Genomic DNA, 13,316 nt, shown 5'->3' with positions numbered 1-13,316 from the left:
GGAGGTTTACGTTTTATGTACATTGTAAGTGCGATTTGAAAATAGGAATGCCGTTCTCTACAAGTTTTCATAATACATATTTCAAAAACAAATTATAAATCGCACACAGTTATGGGTGCTAATCCACACTGTAAAGTTAAAAGAACCACAGGTGTGTAAGGTAATTCAAGTAAATACAATGGGCATTCTCCTAACAAACATCTGCGATACAATGGACGGTGGCAATGTCCATACAATCACCTGTGACCCATCACAATATTATGGGACACAAAGAAAGCTGAACACTTAGTGCTGCTAATTCAGTTAGAGGTCGCGTTTGAACACAGTGATCTACAGCCATGGCTTGTCGACGGCTTGAATCATGGTTCACCACTGCCCCATGGAATGTGTAGAAGTAGTTCCGAGCCTTCCACTCTCGTGCACAAAGCTCCATATTGTGAAGCACTCTTGATACTTACTCAGGTTGACGTCGTTTTTCATTGCACCGATTCCCCCATAGTATGAAGCAAACTCAGGGACAGACATAACCCCTGCCTTCTTTTGGTCATTATAATACTGGTATCTCAGGAATTCGTTTCACACCTCTGGGGGGAATGTGTTAAGTGACAATAGGTCTGAGTGTGTAAAGGGATTGGATTGTTGGGGGGGGGTACCCCTTTGTCCCATTTTGTGCTTGGTATAGATTCCCCAGACAGTGCAGTTAGTGCAACTATGTGAACTCTTAAAACCATCTGTGCTCTTTGGTGGGTAAAAAATATACATTTTGTTTTAATCTGGCCCCAAAGCAAATGTCTGTATACGTACATCCCAGAATTATTATGCGTCATGCTATAGATGCTTGTCTACACCTTTTTTTATATTTCAGGCGAATGCAAAAGCAGACAGAATTGGACGTCACTGCAACAAGATAATTATGTATGGCAGATAGGGAAACATTGAAAACCTCGAGGTTTTTCTATATCTATACTTTCCAATCGTTAACATTAAAATGACAGCGTTAGATACAATTCTTAATTAAACCAAGCAATAATGAAATAGTAAGCGCTGACTTTTTTATCACTCTATGTTTGTTTATTATTCAAGATTTTTTTCCATTACTAACTGAAAACCGTCTGATTCGAACCAAACCAAAAGGTTTAATTATCAAAGTGTATTCTTTTTTATCAAACCTAAGGGTGTAAACTAAGTAGAAAACTTTTTTGTTTTTAAATCGAGCAACACTACAATATTTATAAGAATTTTTTTAAGAATGTATCTTTACGTACAACAAAAACATAATTTGTCCGATTTCTTCAAATGATTTTTTTTAGAATCACTTTCTGTGTATCTCTATACTCTTCTTCCATATATGAAGACTGTTGGACATCTTTTTTGAGTTACCTGAACTGAACGGTGCACTTTTTTAAACATTAAAAAATGACCAAGCATTTCTAGACAAGTGATGGCGCTTTTGCTTTGATGTAAATCAAGGAAGACATGGCTCAGGTTACAGGTTTTCATGTTGAAAATTTGAACCCCAAATTTGCTACCTGGGACAATTTCTGTGAAAAAGGATTTTCGCTGGGTTATTGCCATATACTTACACAGCAGTTAATTTCTAAAGAAAATGAAATCTGCCATAGCAGTGGTGTAGCGGCAGCGCTCGCGCGCCCCCCTGGAGTGGAACCCAAGTACCCACGAGGTGGAGAGAATAAACTCCCGGTAAGGGATGGATTGGACACAAATCTGCTGTGATGAGTGAGTTTATTGTTGTCCCATAGATTCGGTAATCAAAACTAAAACCCTAAAAACATATACATGCAATATGTGACACAGCTGGTGTGGCAAGCAAGCAACACAGGTAGGACAGGCCAGCGTCTAGATTAGCACATCTTGAAAGATGAAAGGCAGAAAGCAAAGCTAATCGTGCATACACATTGTATATAGTAAATCAAACCCAAAAGGGTGTGTCCAGCTACAATAGAATCTCTCGTACATGTACTAGTTACGTAATTTCAAGAAACATGACATTCCTGAGGAGCAAAGAACATTCAGGACGAATGAGGGCGCACTAACTAAATTTATGGGGCGCACTCCAAATAAAAGGACATACAGCAAAATGGGACCGTTGACGATACTTCGGCAACCGGTCACACAGGTATCCAGCACCAGCACTGAGTGTTGACTGCACAAATACTCTCATGAAGTTGATGTATCGCTCCTCAATTTTAAAGAGTCCCATGGTGGTTTTACTAGTTTTCGCTGCAATGGCACACGTATAATAATAACTCTAAGGCGCAAGAGGAAGTGGCGAAAGTATGTATCTAGTACTGACGGTGTTGACTGCACGAATTCTCTGTTTCACGCAGCCCAAGCCCGTGCGTATTTAACGAGGAGAGTATCAAAGACCCATGTTCGTGTAACAACGGGAAACAGTTGAAGTCAGAGAATAGACTCAGAACTGTAGATTCCCCGTCAGTTTCTACAGTTCCTCGTCCATTCTCCCTGATATATCAGTGGCGTAAATGTGTGGCGAGTATTTTAGGGGGCGGGGATGGGAAATTGTGGGAGAGGGAGTGACTTGCCTGGCGATTGAAATTTGCAAAAGTGTGTTTGGGAGGGTGGGGTTGCTGACACCATATAATACTGCATATGTGGCGATGTTCACGATACAGATGTACATCTGCAATATAAATTGTAACAAAGTTATTTTTGTACAAGCCACAGCAGCAGTCATTAAATGTTTTACTCACCGTTGCCTGGCCTCTGCCAGACGGGCCCGTGGCTGTGGCCACACAATGGAATGCCACATTGGATTAGTCTCTTGTCTGTAGTGTGTAACTGGAACTTCCTTTGTTGAACCATGGAGGAAGGACACAGAAGGAGTTTGAACTGCCCGGTCTATAACATCTGGCCAAATACCGCTTTCTGGCATACCCGGTATGTCCATAGCCAGAGCGCAGCGCACGCCTGCTACTCACCACCTGTTATGCAACCATAAGCCCTCTTTGTACTATATGATCGTCGCCGCAATTTTTCGTTGGTAATCTGCATCCCTAAAACGTTGTGTACTGCAGCATAGGAAGTTGGATATTCATGCAATCGTTGGTGCTTGATATTATCCGACAACAACATCAAATTTAGTGCTTGCGTGGTTGCTTTTACTAGGCTGTGTACCTGAAGTGTTCATGTGCAGTTGTTGCCCTTATCGAACTCATTCTTCTGGACTTCTTTTTGGAAAAAAATAGCCAAGCTGTTTGTAAGATTTTGTGTTTTGTTTGAATCGTTTTCATTATGGGAGTTGTACAAAGCCGTATTTTATGAGATTTCGCGATCACTCCTTGTGATGAAATAGCGCATTTTGTTGCTAATGAACTAAGCTTTCCAGAAGTAGTGAACATTTTCTTACATGAACATTACTGTGGAATCTTAAATCATAGCTTATTTTGCTCATCCTTTGAGTGTTACTGAATACATTTGAGTTTTTGGAAAGTTCGAAAAAAATCTTCACGATCCGCTTTGTTTCTTTCCTCACCACGAAACAGTGGGGACGGGGTGATGAAACAGCCCATCCACTTGGTCAAACCATGGAGGAAGGACACAGAAGGAGTTGTAACTAAGGCACTTCAAAGCGTCCAATGATGGTCGCCGCCGAGTCTGACGAATAATAGAAAACATTCCAAAAATGCCTTATTGCTGCCTGCATCTAAGCCAGAGAAGCGGGGCCAGTAATATCCTGGCAATACTTGTAGTTTTTTGCTTGCAATTAAATACAAACTGTCGATGTGACCAGGAAATAGAGAGAGAAAACTTCCTGATATTAGACCTACTTTTGCCATCATAAATAAACTTTTCAAATTTTGACACACTGTTTCATTATCCATGCAAAGTTTGTAATTCTGGTCTCCTCCGTCCAATATACATCAGTATCAAAGACTTGGGAACGAATTTGGCTAAAACTGGCCAAGAAAATGTTCACTACTTCTGGAAAGCTTAGTTCATTAGCAACAAAATGCGCTATTTCATCACAAGGAGTGATCGCGAAATCTCATAAAATACGCCTTTGTACAACTCCCATAATGAAAACGATTCAAACAAAACACAAAATCTTACAAACAGCTTGGCTATTTATTCCTAAAAGAAGTCCAGAAGAAAGTGTTCGATAAGGGCAACAACTGCACATGAACACTTTGGGTATACAGCCTAATAAAAGCAACTACGCAAACACTACATTTGATGATGTTGTCGGATCATATCAAGCACCAACGATGGCATGAATATTCAACTTCCTATACTGCAGTACACAACGTTTTAGGGATGCAGATTACCAACGTGTTCTTCCTCCATGGTCAAACAGTGGGAGAGATATTACCCCATCCCCGGGATATACGGGGGGGGTATTTATATAAATTTGTGTTTTTTGACTAAGGTCATTATAGCACGTTTAATCGTTAAACTTGCAGGTTTAATAATACACATTCAGCGAAAAATGCTTAAGTGACCAAATTTAATCTTTGGCGATCGACTGAAGGTGAATAAACCTATAAGGCCTATTTTATACTAACCTCTTCTATCTCCTCTCCATGGATAGGCTGGTTGGAGTGTGTTCGTGTGGGTGTACGTGTACCCACCCTTGAACAACGTTTATACGCTTATTACCAAAATCAATATTAAAGCCTAGTGAAATACTAAAAAATCAATGTGTACAATGTCTAAGTAACTAAGTAAATAAGCTACACTACTTGATAAACATAGGGATAAATGTCACCTAGCCTACAGTAAGTTATGGGCCTACAACAAGTACAACCACACACTACAGTAGTAGAAGATGCACTGGCTCCTACAGCTACATGCACTACGTACAGGCTGCATACTATCAGTAGTGACCACTGAAGTGTGAACTCAACACCGAAGGAATGCTACAGACAAATTTGCTTCCAACAAGATAGGGTGCTCTATTTATAAATAGGGGTGATCAAACTCCTGTAGACTGGCATGATCTATTTAAAATGATAGGGTTGATCAAAAAAGACACTACAAAGGTGACAGCTTACTGATCATTCACTGCGTGCGATTTAAGTTTCTCGACTCATCCATGTGAAGTGTTCAATCGAGACACGAGATACCGTGTAGGAGCAAATCAGTTTTGTTTTGGAAGACAAAGTTATCGAGTTATCACAATGGTTTCTCTTTTTACTGGCAAAAATGTAAGCTGCCCCTTTGAAATATTTCCCTGGTAACATTCTCAACCAGTAAGCCTGTAGTCGACTCCTGTTATTACGAAACCAACAGGACCAAATGAAACTGCTCGTACTCAAAATTCAATGAATTGGGATTGCGGTGCACTGGCTTCCTTTTTGTCGTGTTCATCGCTGGACTGCATCAATTCAATTCACACTTGTGGGCAGTTTACCATGCGGATGTGGTGATTTATATGGATATTATATGGACCCCCTTTTGAACTGCTGTGGTTGTTTTCGGTGAAACGATGGAAAACAACAATACTACCTGAATGAACAATGCGGATAGAGACCTTGCATCACCGTCGTGTTAAGGCCTACAGTGACCCCGTCTTGGACTGCCTATAATTGGCGTAGTGTCACTACGAACTCCTATTGCACGGGATGCACGTTAAGTCTTCAAGATGGGTACTCGGTTCAATGCCAGTTGTGGTCACGCAGGTTGGTATGCCGTCATCTGTCTCCATGTCAACTGGCTGCTATGGACAGGACTCCTCAAAGGTCTAGGAGTGCTGCTGCCGACTCTTCAAGAGCAATTCACGACTGACACGTGGATGATTGGCGGATTGATAGCAACTGTAACTGGTGCTGGCAGTTTCACAGGTATGCGCTGTGTATTGGTGCATATTGTCGCCGTTTTTGACACAGTAGGTTAATGTATAGGTCAATGACAGCGCTATCATTTTCTTTCGTCTACGTCACAGCACACTTTTGCTGACAGTTTTAAAATCTGGCGAATCGAAAAACCTCTAATGAATGCTTTACTAAACATCGACATAAATGGCTTCCGTTCTAAAACCGATGAAGTACGTGGTGCATTTTGAGTCAAAACTTCTTCCCAGCAAAGAGTGAATCTTATGACAATTTTGGGCTCCCATACAAAAAGGGTCGTCAGTATTTGCTTTAAACTAACAAAAGGTCGATAGACTTGCAGTACGAGACATAACGGGAACCCTTGTGCCCACCCCCAAAAGATGTGCCACACGATGATGACTGTAGCTTTCTACAGCTAGGCCATTCAAACTCAGGGCATACAGCCTACACTGTCTCCTGTCTACGAGAAGGCAGGTGCCAATTACGCTTTCATTTTAAATCCAACGTAGGTCCGTTATCCAGGCCATTGGAGGTGTTGTTTGGTACCCGTATCGTGGTCACAGTCTGCGGATTCCTCTTAGGGGTGTCTGTAATAGTCTCGTCCTTCTCGACCAGCGCTATCCAGATGTTACTTGCTTTATCCTTAATTGCTGGTACAGTGCATATGCTTTTTTCTATTCCAAGCTTCGTCATCGAGCTAATCAATCATGATCAGTAAGTCAGTTGTCACTGGAATGCCAACGTACAGTGGCTTCAAAAGTCCTGGCTATGTATTGTCGTCACAATGTGTAGTTTTTGGGTCCTCGCTGGTTACAAAGTTTGAACTTTGTGTCTTGACTTAACATGAACGCCCTCTTGCAAGTGACGCTCTGCAAAATGTGCACTTTTATCAGTGAGCTACCAACAATGTTTTGAGCCAGTTTTCCTCTTTTTTGGAATTTTTATGTCCCTGTCTATGCTCTACCAAAGGGCAGTATTTACGAAATAAGCAAGGAGTGGTGCATTCGTCTGATTTTTGGAGCGTTGTTTTTATCTTCAGGTCCTTGCTTGATGATCGCCAGTATTTTATCGAGAGCTACGACGGGTCGTTATTTCACCACAAATTACGCGACAGTGAATGGCATTGCGACCTCAGGACACTCTGTGGGCTTGATCGCCATTGCTCCGTTGACTCAAGTGCTTTTAGACACCTACGGCTGGCGAGGTGCCTTGCTACTGCTTGGGGCTATCAGCACGCATCTTGGTGTGTGTGGCCTCCTGCTAAGACCACCACCATCTGCAGGGGCGAGGGAAAACTACCAACCAATCATCTCCAGTGAAGAGGAGCCGTCAGTATACCGATCACAAATCCCTAAAGGTCAGAGGAAATCCCGACTCTGTCTCCTGAAGGATGCCGTTAAGGTTCAGGGGAATCGTTTCGGTTGCAAGGTGTTCAGCCTCGCCGCATTCTGGATAGCCGCGCTTGTCTACAGTGGCAATTCCTTTGTGAGCGGTCTCTGGCTGATATACTTCGTCGCTTACGCCGAGTCGAAGGGCTTTTCTGGGTACGAGGCCGTGACGTTCACCACGGCCGCGGGGATAGGGAACCTGATTTTCAAGATTCTTGTTGGATTGGTTGTGGATCGAGGCTGGCTGAGGCTGCAATTGGCCTTGCTAATTTCAATCATGACTTGTGGCTTGGCCCTATTCACTCTTCCCTTGGTGAAGTCCTGCTGGTTAATGATTGTCAACGCCATTATCTTTAACGGCTTCGCTGGAGCGCAATCATCACTTAGTGACATTTATACACGGGAACTCCTGGGAGCCGAAGACCTGGTACCTGCTTTCAGTTGGGTGGGGCTCCTATCGGCCACTATTCATATCACTTTTGGATTCTTCCCTGGTAAGAAATACTCAAATACATACATGGTGTATATTAGTTTCAGAGTTTGAGTTCAATGACAGCAATTTCAAGGACTCCATTTCTAATTCTACCTACAAGTTGTAACGTGACAACGATTCTGAGTATAGATGTATTGAAATGCTAGCTTTTTGTATTTACTATGAAGTTGATTGAGAAATCTATGACTTTGTTTTATCTGTTATCAACCTTTTCGTGAGCATGTGACTCGTATATAATTTGTAACGTACCTTTTAAACTGCTTACCGTGCAAAATTTAAAAGGTACCCAGCATCAAAAATGGAATTTTTGTTTCTGAAATTAGCATTGGCTGTACTCTATTTATTGCAAGATTCATAATTGTGGTTTAAAACTAGTTGTGGACTTTTCAGAGAAACTGGCACAAGTCAAGGCATTCATACAGTGACGTTCAGGATAGACAGATTTCAAATTTTTGAAGGGAAAACTTCGCCTCTCCCCACCGTCATTGCTTCGTCAAGATTCACGAAGTAGTTTTCAAGCAAATCAATCATTGAATAGAATTCATTTCATCGATGAACTGTTTTCACTGATAAATTCATGTTTATGCAAGCATGCGCAGAAATAGCCAGGCCGACAAAAAGTGTAAGCCATGTACAAGGGTATTTTTAGTCGCGTTTGTATTCTCTCAGATTCTCAGACTAAGGTAAGTCCATCCAATGTCAGACTAGATATAACTCTGACCGAAGATGAGAAAACTTTTAGGATAAATATTTACCCCTTTAAGTAAAGAAAGATGGCGTGCAAGTGAGTTTCGTTTTAGCAAAATGTTACTTTCTATTGAGTTTATAGCTTCAAAAAGAGAGAGCTTAACTGGTCAATGGACCCCAAATTAGAAAATCATTTGCAGAACCGGAACACAGCTAGCGCAAGAATTGTTCATGTTTTACTACCCACTCCTGCATTACTGCTGAATATTTTTGCATTACTGCTTAGACAGGCCTCTGACGCTTTTATGGCCATGATCATTTTACGGGAAAGCGTTGCCTAATAATGACTTAATAATGAAAATGTCCGTAACATTGGTGAACACTTTCGCGTACGACTAGCACTTAAATTATTTATACATAAAGTCGAACAGCAAGAAACCCACACTGCTTTGGGCGTCAAAGAACTAACGAACAATTCGTCACCCTGTTCGTTAAAGACACACATGTGGATTTTGAGGAAACCAGGTTTTCGAAATAATTGGAAGAGAAATTATTCTATCCTATTTTCAACCTGCAGAAAATACTAAGTTTGCTATAACTTATAAAGTGACAATCCCCCATGATTTTTTGGGTTGTAAGCTTTTGCTCAAAACCAGTAATAGAATGTCAAGAAATAAAGAAATCATCCAAATTAACCAGTAAAGACGCGCGTGAACATCCATGATTTCCAAGATTGCTGCCTTTCAATACACTAGCTTGTTCCATATTGGAAGGCCACGCACATCTGAATCTAACAATAGACCTAAAACATAATGGCACATCGCCATGTTTACCGTGGTGCATTGTGGACGAGAGGTAAGTGGGGATGACAGTACGTGCGCTATTACTGGAACATCGTGAGAAAGCCTATAATTTCCAAAATGGTTCTTGTTAACTATTGCGTGCCATTGTGTGTATCAGGCACACGACGAAAGCCAGAGCTGCATTTTTAACCTTTCACGAGACCCGCAAGTTTGCTCCGTCTGAAGTCGCGCTATAATTTGGCCACAATTTCATCGTAATAATGCCAGCAGATGACAATAGGTACGGTAACGTTTCTGCAAAGCTTTCCGGAGAATTTCCTTGGAACTACCAAATCAAAAGATTTTACACTCTATCAATCATTAATGTTGTCGGAAAGGAGCAAAGGGCAAAGTGGTAAATATGTCAAATAAATTCCAAAGATTTTCTTCGAAAACATACCCCCATAACTTTACAGGATAAGCCCCTGACTATGTAACTGAACTTGCCTACATTTCAGGTTGGATATTCGATCAGACTGGAAGCTATGACAAGGCTTTTTTCATCTTGGGATTCATCGCCCTTCTGCCGTTGGTGTCACTACTCGTGGAAAAGCTACTAAGCCGACAGAGGGCTTGACCTCAACCGCGTCCTCAAGTGTTATTTTATTTTAAACATTGTCGAAATATGAATCTACTTATCTTCTCCACCTCTAAAGACACTGCAGATTATACACTAAGTGCCTTGAGCTGGACCAAGAACGTAATTTGCCTAGCAATGGAGGGTCCTTTGGTTGGAACAGCACTTTGCTGGTTCACAAACGACTATGAAGTGCACAGTTACAGTCGCATCGCTACCAACAAATGAACACTACACGACCAACCAGGGGCGTGGTGATCGGGGTGTGTGGAGGGGGGGGCATCTCCCCAATAATTAATACCAGTCGGCCTTTGGTCGGCAAATGTATCTAAAACTGGTGCATACACGATCTACGTTGGTAGCCGGCATTTCCCCTGAAGGAAGAAATGAAATCCACAAAGGATTTCCTTTTTCCGCCATTTGTGCATTTTACAGAACGCGAGGTTGGCAAACGAGTTTTACAAGTTTGTAAATTGACTCTGTCACCCCCCCCGAAAGAAAATGCCTTCGCTGCGCCCAGGCTCTTTTCAAGCAATGACAGGTGCCTCTACTAAAAGCAGATTGTCGGTCGGTGCAGATGATTACTCATTGATTGTGAGTAATGTCCATAATTTATACTCACTTCATCTCGGGTCTTGTCTTCAGATTTGTTGTCAAATTATTGTTAATGTTTAAGTCGTGTGAAAACCGTGTCTGTGAAGTAATCTTTTTGAGTGGATATGTCCATCCTTAGAAAACTAACACATTTTGTCCAAGCTCCAATCTTCAATCCGTTATTGTAGAACAGGAAATACTAAATCGGAGGGGAAAACGCCATAGAAAGATTTCTGGAACGCGAGTATGCTTAAATCTTGAATAAAATGACTCGCTCGACGCAAGACAAGTTTCGAACCCATTTATTTTCTGGCACATAACAATGATAATAATAAGCATTACTTTTTATTTATTTGCTATCACAGCATTACACAGATGCCTTACAAACCATGATGATTAGCACAGGCATGTAGTCCCAAGACGAAACAAAAACAGACAGACAAACACAATTAAGCAAACACCAAAAATATACACTAATAAAGAGAATGAAATAAACCTATAAAAATATAAACAATGTTTTCTCCCTTGTCAACCGTGATATGGTGAAGGTAGACTCTGTACGGAATATGCATAAACGTAAGGACATACTCTGTGCTTTTGTGGAGGTCTGGTGCGGTGAAGGTGTTAACATAAAAAAAGACACCGACACCTGGGCTAGAGTCACTCCATTTATTTCTGAAAGGAGAAAGCGGTGTGCAGGCCAGCAGCATGGGAGACAGCACATTGGGGAATCAATTACACAATTACAGAAATGACAGAAAAGGAATTCAATAAGTGAATTGCAAAAAACAATCTCAGCAGACCCTATTGTATATGAATTAAAATACATGAAGTTGTAAACAGCACATCCTGAACTTCACAGTTAATCTCTTTTAGGAACATGTAATATTGTAACGAAACATTGGCCTAGTGCCAGTCTAGGGCTGGTACCTGGCGAGGTGGCTCCGCGCCGCTGCAGCCAGTGCGTATGTTGCTAGCGGTATATAAGGCAGCGCTCGCTGCACGTCGCGTTTTTTCTGCACGTCGCGCTCTGCATGTTGCACGTTAGCTCTCGCAAGTCTTGGTACACACGCAAGCTAGCTCTCACAAACTCGCTCTTCTGCACTCCTGGGTCACTTTAGTGTAATCGGCTGGATCGAGGACCCTGCAGCAGCCGGAGCTACCAGACAGGTACGCAGCCGAGTTGGTGAGTGGAATAACAAGTGTTGAGTTGGTTCCATTGTATTCAAGTCTCCCGCCACCTGTATAGGAGACGCCTAGATAGGATACACCTGAGTAGGAGTGAATAAATCAGAGTTCACTCATAGAAAACCCTGGTGGTGTGGATTATTAGCGCCTCTACTGATTAGCCAGAGTGGTTGAGAAAGTGTGGGTGACTGCGGATTTCATGCGGTGCCTGGGGGTATATTTCTCCCAAACGGAGGTACGTCCCGGGTTTTCCCGATACCCGTTCGTCCGGAGGGCCTAATCCTGAGCGTCTGTCTGACGGCACACCACTGGCGAGTGTGAGGGTCGGCGGCACGCTACAATATCATTACAATAATCCAGATCTTCAATCTATACTGCTATGAAAAAGAATTAATTCAAACAGCCGTAACATAGTGACAAATTATTTTTTTTACTGTGAAAGTAATGACTGTGAATCCTTTACCAACAGTATCAAAGGACTGCTCTTCACGAGCAGCAATTGCTCAAAAGATTAAATCCAATTTATTTGAAACTCTGATCTATGTGTTCCCAAGTGCTTGTATTCTGTGAGTTAATGAACCAAAATACACCATGCACAATGACCTATAGAATCAAATTCTATAATCAAGACACACTTGTATAATTTATACACACAAAAATATCAATAAAAACCACCGTTGGAGTCCCCACGACGGAAACTATGATTAAATTAAAGTAGATGACCGGCCAAATACACTTTTCTTAATGTGAACGCACGAAGGCGTTCATTGAACAGGTTGACTTACTAAACTGAAAGAAAATTCAAATTTATACCATGTTTCACTGAAATACTCTATTTCCCGACTTCATCATACAGTGTCAGAGCCCCGAATATAATGGCGTATTCCCAATTTATCAATGACCATTTACTAAAAAGGAGAAATTTTACGTGAAAGGAGCAAGGGGTGTACGGGCTAGTGGCAAGGGAGACAACATATTGGGGAAAGGCGTGTCATCACTTGGTGGCGCTGTCCCTTACCACACAGAGTCATTAATGTTAGGAGCGCCCGGTTCCTGCACATCCTTATGTTTCACCTTTTCCTTCCAAATGTTATAAACACTGGCTAACCTCAAAAAACCCTATTCTTTGACTTCCAAAAAACCCAAAACATCATGAATATTTCCCTAGAAAATGTAATGCCTCAACAGCTCTAAAGTACAAGTACGTAAGCAGTTTCCTTTGCCTGTTGTACCCCCGAGGTATTTGGTTTTGGTTCAGCCATTGTCATTTTCCCCTTTTTAGCCTGCACTTCTATCAGACCCCCCCCGCCGGTGTACTTGGCGAGTATCCCTTTGCAACACGCATCTCTGGATCGTTATGATGTCACGAGGAGGGTCCATCGGCAAGCTTTTTTTGGGGGGGGATACTCTGAGTGAATCTAGTCTAGTAATTCTAAAGATGTAATATTCAGTTGAATAAGAAAACAAATGTGCTTGGAACAGAGATAAGTGTTGAAAAGTGTTCGAAGCAGGACAGCAAGTGTGCAACATGGTGCAACTTACCAAAGATCAAAGAGTGTTTGTTGTGGCATTTCTTGAAAACAAGAGCTTTCAAGCCACCTAAGCTGCATTTGGAGAAGCCTTCCCTGATAGGGACCCTCCGGCACAGTCGACCATCTGGGAAAATGTGCGCAAATACTGAGAACATGGGACAAGCCTTAATTTGAATAAGGGTCATTCGGGAAGGAGGCGCAC

At 41.8% G+C, this 13,316-nt stretch overlaps 2 protein-coding genes across 2 annotated transcripts in view; both read left to right on the top strand.

Annotated features, from left to right (window-relative positions):
• smg9 (SMG9 nonsense mediated mRNA decay factor) overlaps window positions 1–13,316 on the top strand; it is a 202,387-nt gene that overhangs the window by 112,975 nt on the left and 76,096 nt on the right. The gene's annotated exons all lie outside the window — the stretch shown is intronic.
• LOC110986508 (monocarboxylate transporter 12-like) lies at window positions 4,852–11,379 on the top strand. The gene is made up of 3 exons (XM_022248421.2): window positions 4,852–5,822; window positions 6,853–7,695; window positions 9,682–11,379. Exons 1-3 carry the CDS (start codon window positions 5,624–5,626, stop codon window positions 9,798–9,800), a joined length of 1,161 nt encoding a protein of 386 aa, XP_022104113.2. The 5' UTR covers window positions 4,852–5,623; the 3' UTR covers window positions 9,801–11,379.

The sequence above is a fragment of the Acanthaster planci genome, linkage group LG10, assembly GCF_054643075.1.
Source record: "Acanthaster planci isolate LZ-2023a linkage group LG10, COTS_SCS, whole genome shotgun sequence".
NCBI lineage: Eukaryota > Metazoa > Echinodermata > Asteroidea > Valvatida > Acanthasteridae > Acanthaster > Acanthaster planci.
The sequence above is the reverse complement of the archived record's forward strand: the minus strand, read 5'-3'. Positions and strand labels throughout refer to the sequence as shown.